Below are 23,431 nucleotides of genomic sequence, written 5' to 3' on the forward strand. Positions count from 1 at the left end.
CAGATTAACTCCCCCCTGACTATGCTCTCACTGGATATAACCCTTCAATCTTTATAGGAGATTTATTTATTTAGATATATACAATATATGATATAACTGTAATATATTGCAGTTTTGCTCTAGTCCTGATATAACCCACAATGTTTTCCTAGACCATAATGACTAAATAGCCTGCATTAAAAATAGTGTCAAATGCAATCACATCCCATTTTACTGATCCATTTGTTTTACTAACTATATTTACATAGATAACATCAGTCATGACACTTTTCCTCAATTATTAATATCTCCACTTGCTGGCACTGGCTGTGGTGGAAAACGAGCTCAGGCAGTCCCAGTGTGTACCCATTATTATTATGGCTCCATCTACCCCCAGCTGAGAGCACTGACAGGACTCACTCCCCCTGGGGTCCTGTCTCTATGGTGCCAGGCTGCTGCTGTGTGGGGTCACTATGAGTTTGTATTTACACCTATAGTATACCACGGTTGAGAAAATGTTATTTGAAGGCAACTTCCCCAGATTCAGAACCACACTGAAAGTAAAAGCTTTAATCCAGATGTGAGCTGTTTCGCCTCCTGCTATCACAAATTAAATGAAATTACTCCAGCTTGGGTTGAGCACAAAAGTGGACTGTGCATGGTAATAGTAGACAGATACAGCCAACAAAATGCACAATGAATTGTTTGTCTTTATTTAAACATGTTTTGATATTAAAGACAAATCCTATACCATATGGAGTCACAAGCCAGTGTATAGCACGTGTCTTCTTGTGTAACTTCTATGTATGCCAAGACAAATTGGGATGGTTGGGTAACAGGTCCTTTTTTTTAAATTCAAGTTTTTATTTTATCTTGCAATTTTTAGAATAAGATAACAGACAGGAGCGCATTGCTTTGACATGACCATATATGGGCCAAAGGAATAACTTCACTAAAACTAAAGAATATCTTCTGAGAAACAACTCATACATATAGTGCATAACATACATATAATGAAGCACACACAATCAATAGCAAGAAACACAGTTTAGTCAAAATTAAGTCCCCAATATTTTTACTAAAATGTCTGCATTATCATTTATATCATTTACCACTAATGTCTCACATGAAACTGTTTTCAGCATATTGTCCATCCATCTGAGAAAGTCTGGAGGAGAAAGATCTTTCCACACTGTAAAATTACCAGTACTGCAGTTATCACCCCCACCTTTAAACCCACATACTCACATTTTTCTACACCTGGCATTACTGATTTATCCCTGAGTAAACAATCTTGGCAACCTGGGTTTTATTTTGCCAGTCCACATATCTATACACTCTAGTACCTTCTCCCAAAAGATATATACTTCAAAAGAGCATTCATAAAGGTTCCAGGAGCCAAGCGACATTTCCAGCAATTGTTATTCACCATGATCAGATAACAGGAATTTGAGAAAAAACACTTAAGACATAAGAAGGTTTATCCACACCTGGATATCTATGCACGTCCCTGCACGATAGGAGGCAAATTACGTGCTGGCAACCTCTCAAAAGAAAAAAAGAAATCATTACCGAGCACAATTTCCCCATTAAATTGTACTGAAAAAGTGGGTCACACCAAAATGTTCAAAATAACCTTACATATAAAAGCAACAGTAGCATTTCAAATAGGGCTTTACACTTGGAAAGTTATGTCCTCATCGTATAGCTACACTATGTTTCAGATGCCGTAAACTAGCCACAGAAAGAGTAGTTATATGCAGTAGTGGCCTAAACTTGTGCATACCTGCTGCAGTAGAGACACACAAAGGCCTCTTCTGAGTGCGCTCCTAGAAGTGCCGATGTGTTCAAACAAGTCAATGTTTATCTTTCAGTTTTCTCAAGGTTATCCCCGAAATGTTTACCCTAAAAGAGCTAACCCAAGCTGATTAAAAATAGCTTGATTAGACCTTATTAATCAGTGAATTATACCACCAAAGACATGACATAGGACAACAACAGCCGACAAGGAGCTCAAATTCAACAGGGCACAAGTGGTGATTTTAATCAGCCCGAAACAACTTTAATCAAGTTGTTTTTCTAATATGTACTGGTCTATGGGTCGTTTGACATGTTTGCAAATCACAAGGACACTGGATAAATACAGGGCTTTTAAAACAATACTGTTGAAGGACTTAGAAATTAAAACACACCCAAATATAAAAAGGCATACACAGTGCAGACATGATGCTGTACAAAATCATTAAGTTTCATTCATTGTAAAGGTTCATTAAGGTACACTAGTAGATGACCTTTTGAGAATATCTGATGTACTACTTGATGGAGAGTTCATGTCTTCTCGGTATATAAAATCCAAAGGCTTGATCATTCCATTCTGCAGATCTCTGAAAGAAATAAACACTTGGAATAATAATAATGATGGGAAAACATGGACGTCAATTGTTATCCTGTCTGACTTGCTCTAATTTGTTAAACTTTCATATTTAATAAAACAATCCACATAGTAGACATCTTGTTTATTTTATTCCCCCATGAGTGATTTCCCTGAATGTTTCGCAATTTTTGGCACCCTGAATGCTTGGGTTACTAAAATTTATACTTCTACTTTCACTTGTACACGTAAGTCGTGAACGAGACATACCAATATTATCAATTTATTAACACTTTTAAAGATAGTATATTACTTTACATTGCAAACAATTTCTCGTGGTTACATACTATATGCTTTCTGTATGTCTGTTTTCTGCTCCATGGTAATACCCAGAGTGTACCCTGCTCTGTGCCTCCCATCCATAGATTGTATATAAATGGGCACAGCTAACCTGCTAGCAGCCGCAATCCAAATAGGAAGTGACCATGGGGGCACTCCGGCTCCATCAACTCCAATTGTCACTCCTCTCTCTGTAATTGCTGCAGTGAGTCTCTTCATTTGGGTCTTAAAATGTTTGTATTAATCCACTCTACATGATCCTCACGTTTTTATTTAGCTGTTTTGACCATAATTAAATTCTTCTTCCTAAAATGGAACTCGGCTCCAAATTCACCCCTATAACTGATAGCCTTGTGAGCTTCATTTGACATTTGAACGCCCTGGGTGACGTCACACTCCCTTAGTCCACTTCTTTACACAGTCTATGCTCCCATCCTTACCCTGGCATGAGTTCACAGTGGACGCACAGATGAAGAGCCTAAGCTGGGGCCTGTCTGTCTGCTCCTGTCTCCTTCACACTGCGCTGCCACATTTGTCATTGCCCTGGAGATCTGACTGGAGATCTGAGGTTATGGACAGTTTGGAGAAACAGCAGAGGTTGCGCAACAAGGTCAAGACCAGCGCGAGGCCTTTGCGATGACATCACTTTTCAAAATAAATCAAAGAGACAACAAGCAGAAAGTTATCCAAACATGTGTTCAGCTGAAGCCCTCAGACCAAATAAATATGTGTAAATGCTTCATAAGGACTGGGAGCTGTATACAGTTAAAGGATGCCTGACACTTGATTAAATGTAGAGCGCAGAAGAATATAGTCTAGACTTCAGCTTATTAAAGATAACATTTATATTTATGTATGCAGTGAGAGACTTTCCATAGCTGCAAGAAAACTGTCAACGTATTTTTCTCATTAGATGCAATGTAAACACAGTTGATGAATTTTTTATCTTGCTTGTATTTTGATGACTGAAATTTCCCAATCAACTGCCTAAAGTAACCTAGTGTGCAGTGTTTTGTGTCTCTTATTAACTTTATTACATATTAAGTATAAAACCATGACCTAAGACTCATCGGGTATCTGGGCATAGACGTGACCCTAACAAAACTGCTACTAATTTGTGACTGGATAATTCGATTCCTACATATTGCCTAAAGGTATCCCTACATCATTTAGAGACTGAAATTTCAGAAAGACAATTATTATTAAAGGGCCTTATTATTGTTTGTTCTCTGTGATAATGTTTCCTCATCACAAACATACCTGGAGTTGTGTTGTGTTTCATTCATTCATTAATGTTTAGCACAAAAACCCTGCATATTTAGGCTGAGTTCTTCTCTCAAACAGAAAACACTCTGTTCCACCTTTGATGTCATGTGGTAATACTGTGCTCCATATACCTTGGCAAGGCAAGGCAAGTTTATTTGTATAGTACAATTCGTACACAAGGTAATTCAAAGTGCTTCTTGTACCTTCACCAGAATCATTCAGAAGGAACTTAACTTGAAAGCTACCACTGGTGGAACAGAGCATTCTGAGATTTGGAAATATAAACAGATAATAAAGGGTCACTCGTGTGAATGAAACAAAACACAACTGCAGGTAGGTTTTGAGGAGGTAACAACATTAAACATGGCTAAAAGCTCATGAGAGTCAGTTTTGTGTAATATAGGACCTTTAATATTAATTATCATGTGAACAAGCCTATATTATCACCCATGCTTGAAATTATTGTATTGTGATCAAAATGTATCCTTATTGTTCTGCAAAGCACTTTGAGTTACTTTGCTTATGAACTTCACAGGAAAGCTGGAATAAAGTAAAAAAAAAAAAAAAAAAAAAAGTCCCATATATCCTAAAAGAAGCTGATGTGGACTGTGAGTTAACTGTAACAGAGTTTATAACATGTTGAACTGTTTAAGTTGTTTTGCAGTGCACGAGGGACTCGCTCCAGGTTTAAGGCCTTACAGAATTCCTCCTCCTCTGTGTCATTTGGGTGGAGAGCCCAAAGTTATCACACTATCTGGAACTGTATCTGTACTGTCCCCTGGACTTTACCACTGCTGTGATTCTGAAGCAAAATTTGTGTGAGTGAATCCTCCCACCCCATTCAATCTGTCAAAAATCTGAATTGTTGCCATAATGTTATATTCATTTTGCTAAAACAATTGTCTTGTTTAGAGAGTTTTTATTTAAAATGCCAAAATTCATTGTAGTTTTAATACTGTTGGTCAATTCTCTCTCTTACTTTATATCACTATCTATGGATTCAGTTTATTCATCCTAATTAAATATGTATTAAATATGTATTAAATATCAGTACCAGTATTAGACTGCATGATAAGTACTATTATTTTTGTTGAAAATGAATATGTCTGTTGTTTAAAAAGAGCTTTTTTCATTCCTTAGTCAATTCCTTAGTCTTGAAATCAAATTTGAAAATGTAGTATTGCGACAAGACTACAAATAGTGAAAAACATATTATTCTCTGTCAGTGATTGTCACTTATTAAGCCCTGCAACCAACAGTGTGCTGCAGGATGCACTATGTCCTTAATAAGTGAAATAGTGTAATAGGCATCTTGGAGCAGTGCTGTTAAACTAACGAGCAAACCAAAACACTCACACACAGAACATTGTGCAGCATGAACAAAACACAAGAGGTTTAACTATTCACCAAGACCAAAATAAAGAAATAAAAAAATGCTGTCCTTACACACCAAGACACTTCTACCTCCCTCCTCTTTTTGCGTTTCTGTGTGCCAGGCTGAATAAATACAGGAGTAGAGAAGCCAAACACAGAGGCTGCTAGCTGATAGGCTGTGTGTATGATAAATGAACTTTAGCTAACCCGGGCAGAAAGGAGCAGGCAATAAAAGCCATTCTCCTGCTCCTGCCTGACAGTCTGTGCAAAACCTGCTTTGTGCTTCTCTTGCTGCTCATTAAAGATTGCAACCTGCCTCAAAACAGCGAGTCCGTCAAACTAACAAACACGAACACCAACTGTGATGTCCTAAGCAATTAAGGACTTCAACTATATTGGGGAAAATAAGTTATATTTAAACACTATTGTAAACCATTTATTTATAGGCTTTTTTTCCACACAGTTCTTCTTTCCTATCCTCACTTCCTGTAAGGTAGAAATTGGAGACCTGAATCATGTCATCTTGCTTGTTGCTGTCAAATAGAGAAATTAATTTATCAGTTCATAATACTATAAAGTGGGACCCAATATACCACACCATTGCTGGCCATAAGGTCTTGAAAACTATTGAAAAGCCTCAGAATGGTAGGTCTATTTGTTTGTTTTGCTGTAATAATAACAGTGCTTTTCCACAATGCTATTATTTTCTGTACATAAATACATATAAAAGCATGTGACATATTGCTGTGTTTCCATTGTGGCTATACATTGTAATAGAGACGACGGGCATATATATATGTATATACCGTGTTAATATGCAGCTTTATGAACTATAGTAAGCTCAAAGACCTTGTCAAGTTAACAACAGTGAAGTCTTTTCCTCTTTGTGTCAGATGTTTTTGCCAGGTCATATTTAGTGTAGTGCTTAATTGAGAATGAAATGGCACTTACATAACAGGTTGTAGACTGTTAACGAAGCTGTCTATTTGCTCTTTTGTTAAATCTCCGTCCACATTAGCCAGGTAGGTGTAGAGTCGCAGAAAGACACTGAAGGGGATCCGAGCAGGGCCTCCTTCTTCATCCTCAGTCAAGATTTCACAAGCAATTTTCAGGGAAGACATCAGTGTCTGTGCACCCCAAGACAATAAAATAAAGCTTCCTTAATTTATGTATATTGTCTATAAAATACATTAAATTAAATAATGAAAATGTATCCTTGTCCTAATCCTAATTTGATCTGAGGCTTGTCATTAAATGTGATTTGAAAATTGAACACATTTCACAACTGATTTGAATGTCAGTAAAAATTCTATGAGAACTAACAGGAAGGTGAAAAAATAATAGCCCAGACTAAGAACATGACTGCCCTCATGTGGCCATGTGCAACACTAAACAGCTGTATGCAGCCGCTAACATGCCACCACCTCTTGTAGATGAATAAGTAGGCTTTGCACAGCACAGCATTGCTTAGACGGAAATTGTGACATTAGAATACAAAAAACAAAAACGAAAAGGAAAACATACCATGCCCAGAGCACTACAACCCAGTGCAAAAAACTCCATCCAGACAATATCTGAGTTGAAGTTGCCCAGGGTCAGTAGGGTCTGCAGCTGCTCCATGGGCAGACACAGACCCTTCCATTTGTCTTGGAGATCCTTCAGTGAACACGTTTCACTGGATCCTAGCTGAGAAGTATGTGCAATAGAGAGACAAATGCAGAGACAAATAAATCTAATCATTTGTAAAAACACAGGGGACAACACAAGTTCACAAAGATACAGCTATATTTTTTACCTGTCTGTGTAGAGTCTTGAGTAAACCCTGTGTAAGTCCAGTGTCAGTCTTCTGAGTGGCGACATTCAATTCCAGTCTTTCCTTCACGGGCAAGGCCTCTCCTTTCGACAGGGCAGCAAAGTATCTGTTAAAAACAACGAGGTACTCAGATGCCGTTTTCTGACCTTACTCGATTACTTAGCTAATTCATGATCAAATTAATTTGATTAATGTTACTGCAAATAAATGAATAAATGAGTAATAAATAAATAAATAAAAACTAGTTCTCTAAGGGGCTACTCACGCTGCAGACCAAACAAGAATATCTTTTGGCTGAGTCCTGATGGCTGCCTTGGAGAAGTCTTTTAGGATATCTGCAAGCTCTGGAGGGACGTTGATTTGCTGAGAGCAATACATTGTGTCTGGAAGAGGCATAGCTAAAACATAGTGAAGAGAAACTCAATAACACAAACACCTCCACAAATACATTTAAATGCAAGAAATAGTAAGTGTAAACAGTTGCTTTACCATAGGAATCCGGTGTAAAAATTATTCGTCAATAAACTCAAAAGCAGCAGCAACATAAGGATAATATTTAGCGTTACGTTAGACTTTTGTTTATGACCACCCGCTCCGTCGCCTGGCAACAAGTCCTTCTTCACAACCTCCAAATATCTAACTCACCAGCGCCCCCTATGTACGACCATTACCTGTAAGCAAATTGATTGGAATATGGCTACATCGCGTCTGAGAACACAAGATAGTCCATGTTTATGAAATGTATAATCAAACTCCTAAATACTACTAATTTAAGAGGCAAAACCACAGACTTTATTAACACACATACATGTTTGCTGCAGTTACAAAATAGGATGACAACTGAAAAATACATTTTAAGAAAAATGTGATCTTTGACCACAGCAAATGGCCAAAGAAACCAGACAGACACATCGTAGACCTATTGGTGCAGTGCACACAAGCAATCTCATTTACATACACTGGTAAGTGCAATGTTGATTTGACATATGTAAAATTAGAGCAGAGCAAGTTGAATCTTGAGGAAATCCCTTTGAGATTTTACTGAACATCTAGTTAGACCTGTGAGACATTTACCCAAGTATACATGGACAACATTAAGTGACAAAAAAATCTTAAACAATTCAGTTATGAAGAACATACTTACATAGAATATTTGGACTACTTTGTTTTTTTAACCACCCCTGGTCGCTTCTACTTTAGTAACAAAAATAAAAATGTTTCCTTGCCCTAAAACCACCATCAACATGTTTGAAAGAAAACCTGGGGTGAGAAATGCTCCTCAGAGCCACATAGACGATTTCATCAGTGTTATTTCCCTTGAACAGAACCTTTCCCTGGACTAAACAAGTTTAGGATTCAAGTACACTTTGGGGAATTGTTACAAAATAGAATAATCTGCACTATTGCACTTCCCACTTCACACGAGTATAGCATTTTTACCATATCAGTTACGTAATGTAATCAAGTATCTAATGCTTGGACCAAATGGCATTTTATTATGCAAACAGTCAAAAATATCAAAAATATTACTTCCAGTTAATTGAATAGATTTTTTAAGAAATGACAAATATGAAGGGGTAGCACATTAGTATGAAATTTGTTTTTTTGTGGACTGAATATTATTGAACGACAATTTCTATAATGTCTATATGTCAAACACTTCCAATGAGATGGCATGATGTCTTTAAAACATTTGCCATGTTATAAAGGTATTAAATGCTTTGGCAAGCCAAGCTTTATCCACAATAATCCAAGGCGTAGCTGGTTACTCAAAGGATTAAATTTGTGGTTTCTATCTCTTGCCCCTTTTATTTCCAGGAGGAGGTTTCTTGAGCTGGAGCATAGGGCCGCCTGTGCCAAAGGCAGTGGTAGGTTGGTTGGACACACCAAATGTCAGGCCCGCGGAGGGATTGAGACCAGGATTACTGAAGTTAAAGCCTGTGCTGCTGCTGCCAAAACCTACAGAGGGAAGAATGGTACACAAATTAACACCAGAAAATACAACATTCTGTAAATAAAGAGAAACGTCAATGTCTGCTCTACAGCTGTACTAACTTAGTTCTAATCTTAAAGTTAGCAATTCAAAACTTGCAAAGGAGCATAATTAAGGAGGAGTCTAATATGAGGTGAATGCAAGAGACACATTATTGTGTACCTGCACTCAGACTGCCTCCTGTGGGTTTACTGGCCGAGAAGGAAAAAGAAGAGCCCCCAGACCCCACCCCACCAAATCCTGGCCCACCACCAAAACCTGTGAATGAGAGCGAGACAGTGTTTAGACTGTTTGTGCTTGATGAAAGGAAAATGAGCCTAATATTTAATCTGCATCAACCAATACCACACCACCACAAAAGCACCAAAAACAAAGGGTCACAAAACAAAGCATTACAGGGCACAGAGAGGCAAAGCTGAAGGAATCACAGACCAACCACATCAACACTAAACACTCACTGACCCTGAACTCTAAGGTGCAACTATTACACTATTTAAGTGCATACTAAGTAGGGACACGGTGTGAACAGTGACTGGAAAGCAGCAAGGTTGTAGACGTCACGTACCGTCTTTAACACCCACCTTACTATTTCTAGCAAGAGAAAATAAAAACCTCCCAAAAAAGAAAAACCACAGAATGAGGGAAAGGGCTTAAGTCACAGAAAAGTGTAGTTATACCTCCCAGGGTGGAGGAGCCCAAGCTAGTGCCCACTGCTGAGGCAAACGGGTTTCCAAACCCTGCCCCCAACGTGGCCTGGGTTCCTAAGGCACAAAAGAGTTTGCTTTACTCCTCTCAATGGAAAAACTGAAAAAATTATCTTGAAATGGGCCTGGTATACTATATGTATGTGTATATATATATTTCTGGAGAAATTTACAATTTAAAAGCAGTGCTAGTTCACCCACTCAGAAACTTGTCTTCAATTGAGTTAAACTAAACTTTCTTCTTGCTGTCATTATTAAATTTCAATGACACAAGGACAAAGTATATTTGTTCAAAATTAATTTATTGTCAATTGAATAGGCAATATCACTTACATAAAACATATACAAACACACAAAGGAAAGCTACTTTGTTTGACAAGTTTCTCATGTCTTTGAGTGAATGAACTAGCATACGCCAAAGAATGCATCACACAATTACTGAATATTGCTTAAAAGGCACACCATATTAAATATGAAATACTTGGTTAACAGGCATTGGTTATATAAGTTCAAACACACTCACTACAATAAAAGCACTCTGGTTTAAGTTAGAAGTGAGCAGGTTGCTCACAATCATGTACAATCATTAACAAAAGGTGATAACATTTCTTGGCACTTATAGCACTTCCGTTGTGTGGCCCATTGTAAACTTATTAGTGATAGCACTCTTCCAGTGTGTAGTGGAAAGATTCTAAAACATACATTATTAGAAAGCCCTACAGAAGGTGAAATAATACTCTGTACCCTTTGAGCTTCTAAAACATTAGAAACATTAAAACAGCCAAGCATTCCAGAAGAGTAACTGCACAAACACTGTATTGTACATTTTTTTTTCCAGGTTCAAAAGCTGTGCTTGTCAGTTTATTTGTTTTGTTTTTTTTTTGTTTCTGTTTTATTACCCCTGACAAATTGTGAAATATTTTTCCCAATTTTACAATAATTTTGGGCTTGACTGAATACAAAAAAAAACACTCCAAGGAAAATACAGTTATCACGTATGGTCTAGAAACTCTTTCAGTACGTTAAAACACTGAATATCTGATTAAGAGTATAAAGTAATACTGCATTTTTAACCTTCAGTTTTTACAGTAAGATAAATAAAGAATTTTGTTCAAAAACAAATTCATAAAATATATCAATAAATAATGGCAAAGCAGGTGGCTTGCCCTTTTGGCACCATGTTTCAGATTGTAGGTCTGGTCGTAGCAGCGACATTAACACTGGACTCAACGGCCATAGAGCCAATCAATAGTATTTGTTTTATTTGACACTTGTTCGTACAGTGGACACTGTCCACTATAATATGATATAATAGGTTTCAACAGCATTTAAGCCTTTCATAGTCAAAAGGTCTTTGTCCAGCCCTGTTACTGACAGTAGCCCTGAAGAAAAAGGCCAAACCCCTTCTGTGATGGGGCCTCAACTACAGTGATGATTTGAGGTGGGACGATATTAATTATCAGCAGCTTTGCTTTACAAAAAAAAAATGAAATAATTTGTTTCCACTTTAATAAAACAGCCTTTTGATGCCTTAGTTAGGCACATGAATAAATGCATAAATTACGCTTTTCGTAACAGCATGCTACACCATGAAATTAGCAACCATCAACTCACACATGGTGTAACAGTGTTCAACCCCATTGAGACAAAGGGCCATTTCTCTTGAAAACATCCAATTGATATGAGACATTTGAACTACTGGCACAAACAAATCAAGTATTTTACGATTTTGCCATGGCAACATAACTTTCCTGAACTTAAGAGTGAATGTAAATGTGGTGTTAATGCTACAATAATATACCCTTTCATATTACAAAGCTTTAAAAATATTGCTAGAAATACTAATTTTGTATCCAAAACTTACTTGAAGTTAGTACCTTAATTTGTCAATAATACATTAAAACTAGCATGGCAAAACTGTATGATATTGCCATTTTTCACTAAAGCTGGAATAAAATACAATTATAACCTATTCTGGCCATAGCAGCTGTAAATGGTTTCAGTTGAAGTGTAGAATGCATTTTAACATGTCTCATGGAGATAGATATATTTTTTTTTGTAGAGCATTTTGATTATTGTATGTGTGTAGCTATAAAGAAAAGATGCATTCTGCTTAAACTGACTGTAGTGGATGTGAAAAAATACAAATGGTTTGTACAACAAAATACAGTTTGATATGGCATTAATTACTAGTCATTTCCAAAATTCAATGAAATGACACTAAACAGAATTGCATTAAAATATTTATCTTCATATCCCAGAACACAATGACTTGTAGCTTAAAACTGGTGAAATGTAGAATCAAATGTTCTGTAGACATTCATTAAGGCCAGAAACATGATGATAGTTTAGGAAGTCTATGTTTTGAGTGTATAGTATTTGTATAGAGTAAGTATAGAAAGTATAGATTTGTGGTTTACCAAGACACCTTTCCCCTTCTAAAGCACTCTGCACGTTTTGATTGAAAGGCTGTGATTGGCTCTGTAATGAGAACTGTAAAAGAACCACAAAACCCCCAACTGTAATTGAAATGCAAATTTGTCTTTTAATTTGAGATGCTTTTTGTATTTTTCCACTCTAAAAAAGTAAACCTCACTATTGCTTAGTTAAGAAATAACTTCTACCGGTAATTAGTTTCACTTTTAATTGTTTTAGAGTTATAAACTTCTAAAACTTGTAGGCAGTCAGACCTGGAGTTGGCTGCTGTTGCTGGGTCAGTGTGGCAGCCATGGCGACCGCTGCGGCGTTGGGGACACTGGAGAAAGGGGTAGGGCCTGTTGTCACTCGTGGAGTGTTTTGCCACTTCCTGTTGGATGCACGTTTGGACTCAAAAACGTCAGTCGAGTCTTCCAGGAAAGCCCGTCGGTAGGAAAGATACTGATGCTTTAAGACCTATGACAAAAATCACTTTAAGAAACCCTATGGTATAACATGTAATGGGTGGAAGGGAGAAACTGACCTTCACATTTTCATGGACACTTTGGAGTTGGGCAGCCTGTGCAACAAAAGTCTGATATAATTTTTGCATAGCCAGGGTTAAGTCTGCAAAAACAATATATACAAACAAGGTGACCATTAGTGACATAAAAACACACTTTTTGAGCTGTTCATTTCACATCTCTATACCCTGGGGTGTAATGTGAGAACCACTGCCTTGTGTTGTCAAATGATTTTCCAACTCTTCAATTTGTTGTCGATACTGCTGCAACTGTACCTCAAACTGTTCAACAAGGCTATGGAAATAACTGAAAAAGAATTGTTTAAAAACATAAAACAAATTGTATTTAGCAGCAGTGTACTATTGTGCAAGTAATCAAACTAAACTATAATTTGTGGTAGGTCACTTACTCAGATGGAGCAGTGTTTTCATGTTGAAGTCCAGGTGGAGTTTTTTGTGTGCGCAACGCTATGTCAGCATTCTTCAACTCCTTCAAAAAAAAGGACAAAATAAAGCATTGGTAAACAGTAACTTAAATACTGCATGTGTGACATTGACATTTACCTGTGCAGTTTCTAATTTTAACTTGTCGATTGCCAAAGCCTGGCGTTGAAGACCACTGGAGCTGACTGACAGGAGCTGTTTAAGGCTCTTTATATCATCCTGGACTTTAGTAATGGCTTTTGAGGACATTCGACTAATGTCCTCCTGAACTTGTTTCTGTTCTTTTACGAATTTCCTACAGAAGTAAATGCACAAAATACAAACATTTTAGTTTCTGGGGCTTGTGGTAAATCTAATAAATACAAATTACTCCCAATACTTACTGAAAATTCTCAACATCCTGACAGATAAGTGGGGGAAGATTCTCATCTTTTAAAGCTTTGCTGTCCCTAAGAAACAGATATTATGAGATTTAAAATTTTTAGAATAAACAAATGTTTTTCCTTAAGACATACTGTGCATTGACTCCAGAAGATGTGTCATTCTTATTTTCAGATGAAGTGCTGAAGTCAACCCCACCAAGACCTATACTTGGAGCAGGTGCTGCTGGAGCTGTTGTGGAGGTACTTAAAATCGAACCTAAGGTTAGTCCTGCCCCTCCGAGTGTGGTTTGTCCCAATCCTATAACATAGAAAAAGAAGATAGTTTAATTAATAATGATCATCTTAAAAATTTAACATCTTTGTGATTCCAATTGTAACTTCACCTGTTGAGGCTGGATTTGAAAATAAACTGCCCCCAAGTGACGGGACAGTTGCAGCTGCAGTGGCGGTAGTTGTGCCAAAGCTGAAGCCTGTGGCAGGCTGTTGTGGAGCAGTGGAGGTCAGTATGGAGCCAAAGGACAAACCTGCTCCTGCTGGGGCTGCTGTAGAAGTGGTGGCAGGGGTGCTGAGAGAGAAAGGAGTCGCTGAGGCAGTCGGCTTGTTGAAGGCAAGGCTAAATCCAGTACCAATAGATGTCGTGGCCGTGGTACCTGAAGACAAAAATGTGTGTCAGTGATGCAAACAATGAATTCTTTCAATTTGTCTGCTTTTGTTTTTGTCCATTTGTATTTCAAACTTTAAATATTTTAATTGCTTTAATTGCAATTTACAACAAATGCCAAGCAAAACAAAGGAAATAAATATAATTGTCCGGTTAATGTTACTTGTTGCAGGTGAATTAAAAGACAATCCTCCAGAAGGTTTCTGACCGAAGAGACTGCCTCCAAGGCCTAAAGAAGGGGTGCTGGTTGTGGGAGCCGGAGCTGCTGCTGCTGTACCCAAAGCAGTCCCAAAGGTAGTACCAGCAGCAGGTGCACTGAAAGGGAAAAAAGACGAATCTTAAATGTTACCCATACCATTTATGCACTCATTTACCCCGTACCCACTACACAATGTGACATGCAGCTACTCAATCAAGTCAAATATACATGCATAAATATAACATGTGCATAAGTGGCATTTACGTATTCCCCGCAATATAAAGAGTAAAGAAATGTTTATGTTCCTCCAAACACCTACTAACATCTATGTTATGTGCTTGTAGCGTTAATATTAGTTTACCTGGTAACAGGGGCACCAAAAGAGAATCCTCCGCCTGTGGTCGTGGATCCGAAATTTGCCGATCCAAAGTTAAAGCCAGACATTTCGAAGATAGTTTAACATTCAATAACTGGTAGTGAAGAACTTTAAGCCAAACGTAAGGACGCTAGAAGAGAAACGGCATCTTGGCTAACAAGCTAGTTACTAGTTAGCATGGAGAGATCGGCGCATGTGGGCCATTGCTGCGCTTTCGCGCAAACGTTATCTTAAAACAGATCAGACCTAAGTCTTTTAAAATATGTCAAATCTACACTTGTATACTCATAGAATCGATGTATCTAAACAGCACAAATCAGTAAAATGTGTAAAACAATCCGACGTCAAGGCACTAGCTTTCGCATGGTTTACTTTTCCTATTCCCCGCCTGGTTTTCCCCAAGCGCATTTTGGGTAATCTACTTACAACTCCAATTCCCGACATGCACCAGTGTGTCGCATGACATCACATGCAGTTTCCGTAGATTGGATGGATGTGATTATCTAAATACGTTTATCAGATTTACTTTTTCTTCTCTAATCTGATGTAAATGTGCGTGAAAGTATGAGTGGTGTTCAGAGCTCATATGGTGCCAGTTCAGAGCAGAGAAAGAAAAACATCAAATTAAACCTATAGTTATGGCGTAACTTTATTTTGAAATCGAGGAACCGCATGTGTTACGTTTTTGCCACGGGCTTAACGCGGATGGAGAATGAAAAAATAATTTGACAATAAACACATATCAGCGGCCTTCGTCAAAGTTCAGGGGGTTCTTGCAGAGGCTCTTTTATCAATGATACACGTTTATCTGGACAGCGCCGCTTGAAGTTTTATCACCGGTGACAGCTGTTTTGACTGGGAAAATGGAGCATATCCGAACGCCAAAGGTAGCTAACATTTGCAGCTAATTTAAGTAGGCTGGATAGGCTGGGTACAGACATTAGCATGGTACAAACCGGTTTTTTTAACCTCTGCAATCTGCCTTTCATTCCAATTGTCAGTACTTTGTTTATAATCAATCTTTAAATAGATGTCATCGTGGTGACTAGCAGGTGTAGAAAACAAACTTGAGCGTGATGAGCAGCATCATCATGGGGCTGCTTGTTTCCTTCTGCCAAGGAAGCTTAGATTTCGATTTTCTAATGTTACAGTCTCATGCCCTGTTGCCTGTCAACAACATAGCATTTGATTCATGTCATTTCTCTCACAGCATCTATGTTGACACAATTCTGACAACAAATGTGTGGTCATTATTTATTCAAATAGATTTTATTGCACTGTTATAAAAGGAATATAAAAATGAGGACATACTGTTTATACACACATACTGTTTCTGATGCTGTATGATATTAATCATAACATTCCGTAAAGAGCTTTATATAGCATTATGGCTCATTTACATTACAAGTAGACCATAATTGGTAGATGTTAGTCAATACAGACGCACACACCTACAGATTACATTGAATGTACTTGCTTGCTTCATAATCATGACTTTGGTCATCTGGCTTTTCTTGTTTGTACTTTGTCTGCTGGAAAAGCAGATAAATCAGAAAAACAATATATGAAAAATGGCATTGCCAAAATAGTAACACTGTCAAGCACCGTAACCCTCCACAAATATAGGTATAGAATGTGTCTTAAGTCAAAATTCTACTATCATAAAAGCTTTATTGGCTGTATCGTATTACAGAGCTACGTTTTGCAAATACATGTATTTGCATAGTTGTAGACAGAGAGGTTTCTGTTTTTCATCATATCCGTAACAGGCCAAACGGAAGAAGTCCTCAGAAGGAAGGGGATGTCTGACTCAACAAGAAAACCACTGTTGTGGCAAATCATAGATTTGGTACTTTGCTCTAATTACATGTATATCCTTCATGACCCCAGACTTCTGAAGTTAATGTTTTTTAAAAACATGTTTTTTCCTTCATTTAATATTAGCTGCCCAACAATAAGCCTGCAAGTCGCTGCTGACTTCAACTTTCCATTTTCTGGCTCTAACTTGTGACTTTGATAAATGTTTAACTAAACCTTTATAACCAATTTTACAAGTGTGAAAGCCAAACAAAAGTGACGTGTGGCCAAATAAAAATATGACCGCGCTGTAGCTTATAGTATTTAAATGTAAAAGTAATAGCACATTTAAAATCCCAATATATCTTAAGACAAGAGTAATAAATACTGTCATGTTTGTTGTGTGTGCATTTGTGCAGGTGGAGCAGGTGCGACTGATGGATCGCTACAGCAACAAGTCCACAAATGGCACACTTTACCTGACTGCAACACACCTGATTTTTGTCGAGAGCTCCAACAACTCCTCCACAGCTGCACAAGAGATCTGGGTGAGAAGCATTTCTAAAAATACATTTCATTGTTTTCTGGTCTTATGTACACGTTGTATGTTACATTTATTTTCTTTTTCATTGTCAGTAAATATAATGTATCTAATTGTGCTCCTCTATTTTAGATTTTGCATCACCACATAGCCTCAGTGGAGAAGTTATCCCTGACCACCACAGGCTGCCCCCTGGTCCTCCAGTGCCGGAACTTCAGAGTTGTTCATTTTGTTTTGCCAAGAGAACGAGACTGCCATGACATTTATAGCTCCCTGCTGCGTCTATTACGACCTGGTCTCTATATTTCTTCATAAAAGCATATTTGTTTTACTGTTGATCTTGTAAATAACGATGATAATAATTACCTTCTGTTTTTATAGTGTCTTATGAGGAGCTCTATGCGTTCTCCTACAACCCCAAACAGAATGACCAACAGAGGGAGGAGGGCTGGCAGCTGATTGATCTGAGGGCAGAGTATGAGAGGATGGGCGTCCCTTGTGACCAGTGGCAGCTCACTGATGTCAACAGAGATTTTAAGGTCAACATTTCTAAACTAGCAGTATCAGGACTTTACCAAATTGTGATCTATAATTTAAAATGCACAAAGATTTAGCATGTAGTGACTGTCTGAACTCATAACTTCTTATCTTATCTCCTTTTAGGCTTTATGGGCTTATGATCAGTGTTACTAGGTTATATATAATAATTTTGTCTTGGCTCTCTTGCAGAAATGTATGAGGGCACTAGAGGGCAATATTTAACATGTATAAAATCACTACGTGCTTCTCAGTGATTACATTGTAGTAACATCCAAAGTTATATGTATATTAATATCCTTTTTTATGTTTTATTTTGCAGGTGTGTGAAACATATCCACGGGACTTGTATGTTCCCATTACAGCCAGTAAGCCTATCATTGTCGGGAGTTCCAAGTTTAGGAGTAAAGGACGCTTTCCTGTTCTCACGTACTTTTACCAAGAAAGGAAGGTAAATCCATCAACATTGGTAATATTGGTAATATTTAAATGGTGTAGCTGTATTCATCACTTGCCTTTGTTCTACTTGTCAGGCTGCAGTGTGCCGGTGCAGCCAGCCTCTCTCAGGATTCAGTGCTCGTTGTTTGGAAGACGAGAGCATGTTGCAGGCCATCAGTAAAGCCAATCATAACAGCAGATTTGTCTATGTCATGGATACCAGACCAAAGGTTAGATACTCCAGACTGATTACGCCTTTGGTATTTCAAGTGCATAAAATATTTTCTACATGATGTTTTTTGCAGTTAAATGCATTAGCAAACCGAGCAGCTGGTAAAGGCTATGAAAATGAGGACAACTACTCCAACATACGCTTCCAATTTGTAGGCATTGAAAACATCCATGTAATGAGAAGTAGCCTGCAGAAATTACTAGAAGGTAATATTATTAAGCATTATAATAAAAAAATATATACATTTGTTATTGCATGTATATTCTATGAAGCCATGCAATGTTATTTGTCTCCTAATTTTTATGTATATTCTATGAAGCCATGCAGTGTTATTTGTCTCCTAATTTTTAGTGATAGGTACACGGTCTCTTACTATGAGTGATTACCTTGTGGGTTTGGAGGGCTGTGCGTGGCTACGACATATTAAAGCCATTGTTGATGCAGCTGTATTTTTAGCCCAGGTATAATTTATATTCAATTTTACAATCTACAGTTGGAAATATTATAGTTGATATCATTGTGGATTATTACATTATTTCTTCTCTCTTACTGTGCAGGCAGTGACAGTGGAAGGAGCCAGTGTGTTGGTTCACTGTTCAGATGGCTGGGACAGAACAGCCCAAGTCTGTGCTCTTGGGTCTTTGCTCATGGACCCCTACTATCGAACCATTAAAGGCTTTATGGTAACTAACACAACATGTTTAGACTGTGTTAAAATCAACTGTATGCTACACATCTACTGTTGTCTACATTAGGTACTGATTGAGAAGGACTGGATCTCCTTTGGTCACAAGTTCGCTGATAGGTAAATACTACAATTATAAATAAGTTAAGGTTTATTTTGTGTGTATTTTTACATCAGTCTTTGCCTCTCTAGGTGTGATCAGTTGGATGGTGATCCAAAGGAAGTGTCACCTATCTTCACACAGTTTCTTGAATGTGTCTGGCAGCTTACAGAACAGTTCCCACAGGTATACAATTATATAACAATAAAACACATCTCAAGCATGATATTATTTATATAACATATTATATTTGCAATTTACATATGTATTTGCAGGCATTTGAGTTCAGTGAATGGTTCCTGCTGCAGATTCATGAACATGTCCATTCCTGCCAGTACGGCAACTTCCTCGGGAACAATGAGAGGCAACGAGAGGAACTGCAGTGAGTAGTGAAATATTCCTTACAACACATTATGTTATGTTGTGTTCAAAATTGCTATAATTATGGTAACAGTGAAGTGAAATAATAAATCATCATACATTTTTAACTAGGTTGAAAGAACGGACTCATTCATTGTGGGCGTTCCTCCTTGGGGAAAAGCAGAATTACTTAAATCCTTTCTACAACCCTGTTTACAATGATGAACACCCTGTCCTGGAGCCCTCCACACTGCCCTACCATTTTAAGTATGTCAAGTGTATGCTAGTGTTGATCCTTCTACTATTGTTGGTCATTAACCAACTTACTGTGTTCACAAAGGTTCTGGAGAAACATGTACCACCAGTTTGACCGATCCATGCATCCACGACAGTCCATTTTAAAGACTATTTTGACTCTTAAGGAGAAAAGTGCTAAGGCAGAGAGCACACTACAAGCTCTGGAGAATGTAAGTGTGCAATTGACATTTTCTTTGACCACTAATAATTAATTTACTCATAAAAAATACAAAAACATTATAAAAACAAATAAAACCGACATGTAAAATGTTAACTTTGGTACTATTTAATTTCCTCCCTGCTTTTACAACTTCACTAAATTACACATTGTACTTTACATGTTTGTTGTGGACTAATCATTTAAATTATTTTTTATTTAGAGACTGTAAAACTTGAGAATATCCTTTTGTTTTTCCCCATTGTAGAGGCTCCATCAGCTCGGCGTGACCCCTGTTGTGACCTCTGACCCTCCTGCACTTCCTCCTACGAGAGACCAGCGCTCTAACCCCAACGCCCTCCCCCCTCGCCCCGACTCTCTCATCCTGGGGGCGCCCGTCAACCACAAAGAAGAGCAGCGGCGGGTTGAGGAGCAGGACGAGTTGGGCGAGGAGGCGCTGGAGAGCACTGACACAGAGAGGACAGTAGAGGGCAGCAGTGGGACAGAGAGCAGGAAACAGAGCTACGGTGAGTTAGAAGGGACATACAACGAGCTGGCTAAAGAAGAGCCAGGTGTTGTGAGTCTGGAGTTTGGGGTGGCACGCATGACCTGCTGAGATGAAGTCCAGTGGGTTTTGAAAGGACTTTAGAGACCAAGTTAAATGCTTACTAAATGTGTGTATAGATGATTATGTCCTGATTACGCTGTGGTCCTCGATGGGCTGATTGAGTGAGCTGCATTGTTTGTCTGTATAGTCTAAATCTATATGGAAAAGCATCATTATGTCATATACTGCACCCTTAGGAAAAAGCTTGTTTTTTATGAATGTTTAAGAAGCACTATTGAAAATTAAGGAATATCAGACAAGAATAAATCCCTCTTGAAAATCGAATTTGTTTGTGTTTTATTTACAAGCCTATTTGCGTCATGTTTCATGTTCTGAGAATTCTATACTTTGTTCTTAATGTATTTGACATTAAAATTAGTACTTGGTATCTTGTGCAATAAATACAATGTGTTCTTTATGATAATCTGATTTCCCATTTTCCATTGATCTAATAATCTGACAAACTAATGCTTTGAGCTCCAAATCAGATTTTCACGTAATTGAACCACCAGCCAATTATTTATGACAGCTGACCCTCTTTTGGAGACAACACTGTCAGTGAGAGCATTGAAACAACATTTAATTTACAGTATAAATAAAGTATTATTGTTCTGAAAAGATGGTGGATCATAATGGGATTTTGTTTGGTACAGGCATGTATTTTGCATCACATTTGAAAGGTGTTTACACTCGCTGTTGGGATGTGGGTGTGACAGAGGTAGTTTGTTTATTCTGCAAAGGATCCACATTTGCTATGTCTTAAGCCAGTGAAAGATTTAGCAAAAAGCTTTCAGATTTACATCTTGAGCTAGAGCAAACTCAATTATCAGAACTCTGTGTGGCGTGTGTGTGCGTGTGCATGCATGCGTGCAAACTCAACAACAATAACTGCTATTCATTTGCTGCATGTGTATTTTTAATAGGGCTGTTTGTACTGTGGAATTGACATTGAACGATTTTGCTCACACGCCATTCTTGTAAGAATAAATGGTTTTCTTTCATAGTTTCCAGATGCACAACTCTCATCTATTTGTGAATAAACAAGGTATTATATAGCTGCTACAAGTTTGAATTGAAAAGATCTCATAAGTCTTGGAGCGGACTTGGTTTTGCTTGGTTATGCAGGTTCACTGAGGCTCATTTGTCACAGCACAGCCCCGAGTGTACGAATGAACAAGTAGTGAAAAAACAAAGTATGTAGCCACAAGAAAAAGCAAATATTTTATCCACTTCTTTGTCTGGTGATTTGGCAAGTAGCTTACTATTCTCTTTTACTGTAATGCTACCCTTATGTTCTGTTTTGAATGCACCAGTAGCTTTTAGTTATTCTCGAGTTGTATCTTACCTCTTATAAAAGATGCAGAACACTCCTCTCGAGACAAGTAGGTCAGATAAAACAACACATGGTATGCTTTCCTTTAGTAGCTTACATCTGAATACACATGCACACATACTCCCAGTACTTTGAAATACATGATCCTTTGCATACATCTGATAGAGGCAATGCGAATGAGAAGAAATTGGCAGCTTTAATTTTTATGTTTGCTGATTTGTTTATTTTGTCCGATTCTGTCAAAAATGTGGACAAAATATTAATCTACAAATTTTCATTTTCATTCCGTTTTTTGATAGAACACAATGTTAATAAGATATTTTGAAAATGTTTCAGAGATTGATTACACATGAGGAAATTGTACAAATACAGCCATATAATTTCTTGTTTGATCAGCACATACATGAGAATACTTAACTTACTCCCAGGAAACCTGTGTCACAAGCCTGGGCATACCCTGGTCTAACCTCCCCACCCGATTAACAAACAGTACACACAAGGTTGGGAATGTACTGCTTAAAAGGGCATAAACTGCTGGGCATTGCATTGTGTACAGAATTTGTTCAAGGAGTTTTCAATGTCAATGTTGACTGAACTGATTGAACCTTTGTAGAGCTTTGTCCAATAACTACCCTGTATACAGTAGCACAAATAATGTTTAATTTGTATAATTAGTTTATAAATTTTGCTATTGTACAGTTTGATTTTTACTACCTTGTCAGAATTGGCAGTCTTATGTACTATGAGGAGCATGGGAATTACAACAGAACATTCCTTGTGTCTTCTTGTTAGTATTTTTTTATATGATTTTATCTTTTGGTTTGAGCTACATTATTTCAAGGTTTCACAAAATACACTTACATTAAAGATAAGTAAAAAACACACAAGACACTTGCATTAAAGATAAATCAAATGCCACATTACATTTACTAAAGGAGCCAAATGTTTAAAATAAATTGTACTTCTTGATTTCTACTTTTAAGTCCTATAATATTTTATTTAAAGTAGCTCTGCTCCTACTTGAATGCAAGCCCTGACAGTTATTCTAACAATTACTCTTAAATTACCCACCACCTCTTGTGAAAACAAATAGTTCGTGCTTTGCATTAATGGAGTTTGAATTCAGGCAAATCTGTATACAAATGTGACTTTCAAACACCAGTAGAACACACGTGCTCCTAGGTATATCTTTATTACTTGACCACTATAAGGCACTCATCAATATGTGCATCTTGAGGCTAATGTGAAAGAGCTAAAAGCACGATCAGCATACACACATGAACAAAGTACAGGACTGACTCCAATGTTAGGAGAGAGAAGACGTCCTCTAACTGTCCCACTTAGAGCTCCACTCAGGGGGGCGTAATGGAAACCCCATTTAGACAGATGGAGAGTGGCTTCGATTGTAACAGGGTGTGTGTAAGTGTGTCAAATGCACTGTTGAAAAGTAACTAGATATTTTTATTTTGTTGGCGTACATTTTCGTTGAGTATATTTTATAAGTACA

At 37.6% G+C, this 23,431-nt stretch overlaps 3 protein-coding genes across 8 annotated transcripts; 1 reads left to right on the forward strand and 2 right to left on the reverse strand.

Moving 5' to 3' along the window:
• Positions 1 to 812: 812 nt before the first annotated feature.
• Positions 813 to 7,776, reverse strand: ropn1l (rhophilin associated tail protein 1-like). 2 transcript variants are annotated; one of them, XM_055150803.1, is made up of 6 exons: positions 7,632 to 7,776; positions 7,408 to 7,540; positions 7,125 to 7,248; positions 6,854 to 7,015; positions 6,281 to 6,456; positions 813 to 2,363 (listed from the first exon to the last, which is right to left on the reverse strand). In XM_055150803.1, the coding sequence occupies exons 2-6, from the start codon at positions 7,536 to 7,538 to the stop codon at positions 2,249 to 2,251; spliced, it is 708 nt and encodes a 235-aa protein (XP_055006778.1). In that variant the 5' UTR covers positions 7,539 to 7,540; positions 7,632 to 7,776; the 3' UTR covers positions 813 to 2,248. The 2 variants fall into 2 exon arrangements, with proteins under 2 accessions (XP_055006778.1, XP_055006777.1); XM_055150802.1 differs by having other exon boundaries at positions 7,408 to 7,776.
• Positions 7,777 to 7,911: 135 nt separating this feature from the next.
• nup58 (nucleoporin 58) lies at positions 7,912 to 15,259 on the reverse strand. 5 transcript variants are annotated; one of them, XM_020925605.2, is made up of 13 exons: positions 14,826 to 15,259; positions 14,474 to 14,580; positions 13,988 to 14,254; positions 13,737 to 13,902; positions 13,605 to 13,670; positions 13,342 to 13,516; positions 13,188 to 13,267; positions 12,966 to 13,084; positions 12,799 to 12,881; positions 12,530 to 12,731; positions 9,813 to 9,896; positions 9,298 to 9,393; positions 7,912 to 9,101 (listed from the first exon to the last, which is right to left on the reverse strand). In XM_020925605.2, exons 1-13 carry the CDS (start codon positions 14,906 to 14,908, stop codon positions 8,935 to 8,937), a joined length of 1,695 nt encoding a protein of 564 aa, XP_020781264.2. In that variant the 5' UTR covers positions 14,909 to 15,259; the 3' UTR covers positions 7,912 to 8,934. The 5 variants fall into 5 exon arrangements, with proteins under 5 accessions (XP_020781264.2, XP_020781263.2, XP_055006774.1 ...); XM_020925604.2 differs by having other exon boundaries at positions 14,429 to 14,580; positions 14,826 to 15,257; XM_055150799.1 differs by lacking the exon at positions 9,813 to 9,896 and having other exon boundaries at positions 14,429 to 14,580; positions 14,826 to 15,257.
• Positions 15,260 to 15,329: 70 nt separating this feature from the next.
• Positions 15,330 to 20,876, forward strand: mtmr6 (myotubularin related protein 6). Its single transcript, XM_020925638.2, has 15 exons — positions 15,330 to 15,727; positions 17,057 to 17,185; positions 17,311 to 17,473; positions 17,560 to 17,717; positions 18,038 to 18,166; positions 18,249 to 18,383; positions 18,459 to 18,591; positions 18,737 to 18,846; positions 18,943 to 19,068; positions 19,141 to 19,190; positions 19,263 to 19,356; positions 19,446 to 19,552; positions 19,663 to 19,797; positions 19,871 to 19,997; positions 20,253 to 20,876. The coding sequence occupies exons 1-15, from the start codon at positions 15,704 to 15,706 to the stop codon at positions 20,598 to 20,600; spliced, it is 1,968 nt and encodes a 655-aa protein (XP_020781297.1). The 5' UTR covers positions 15,330 to 15,703; the 3' UTR covers positions 20,601 to 20,876.
• The last annotated feature ends 2,555 nt before the right edge of the window (positions 20,877 to 23,431 follow it).

This window comes from Boleophthalmus pectinirostris, unplaced genomic scaffold (genome assembly GCF_026225935.1).
Source record: "Boleophthalmus pectinirostris isolate CB_2022bp ecotype Guang Dong unplaced genomic scaffold, ASM2622593v1 HiC_scaffold_15, whole genome shotgun sequence".
In the NCBI taxonomy this organism is placed as follows: Eukaryota; Metazoa; Chordata; class Actinopteri; order Gobiiformes; family Gobiidae; genus Boleophthalmus; species Boleophthalmus pectinirostris.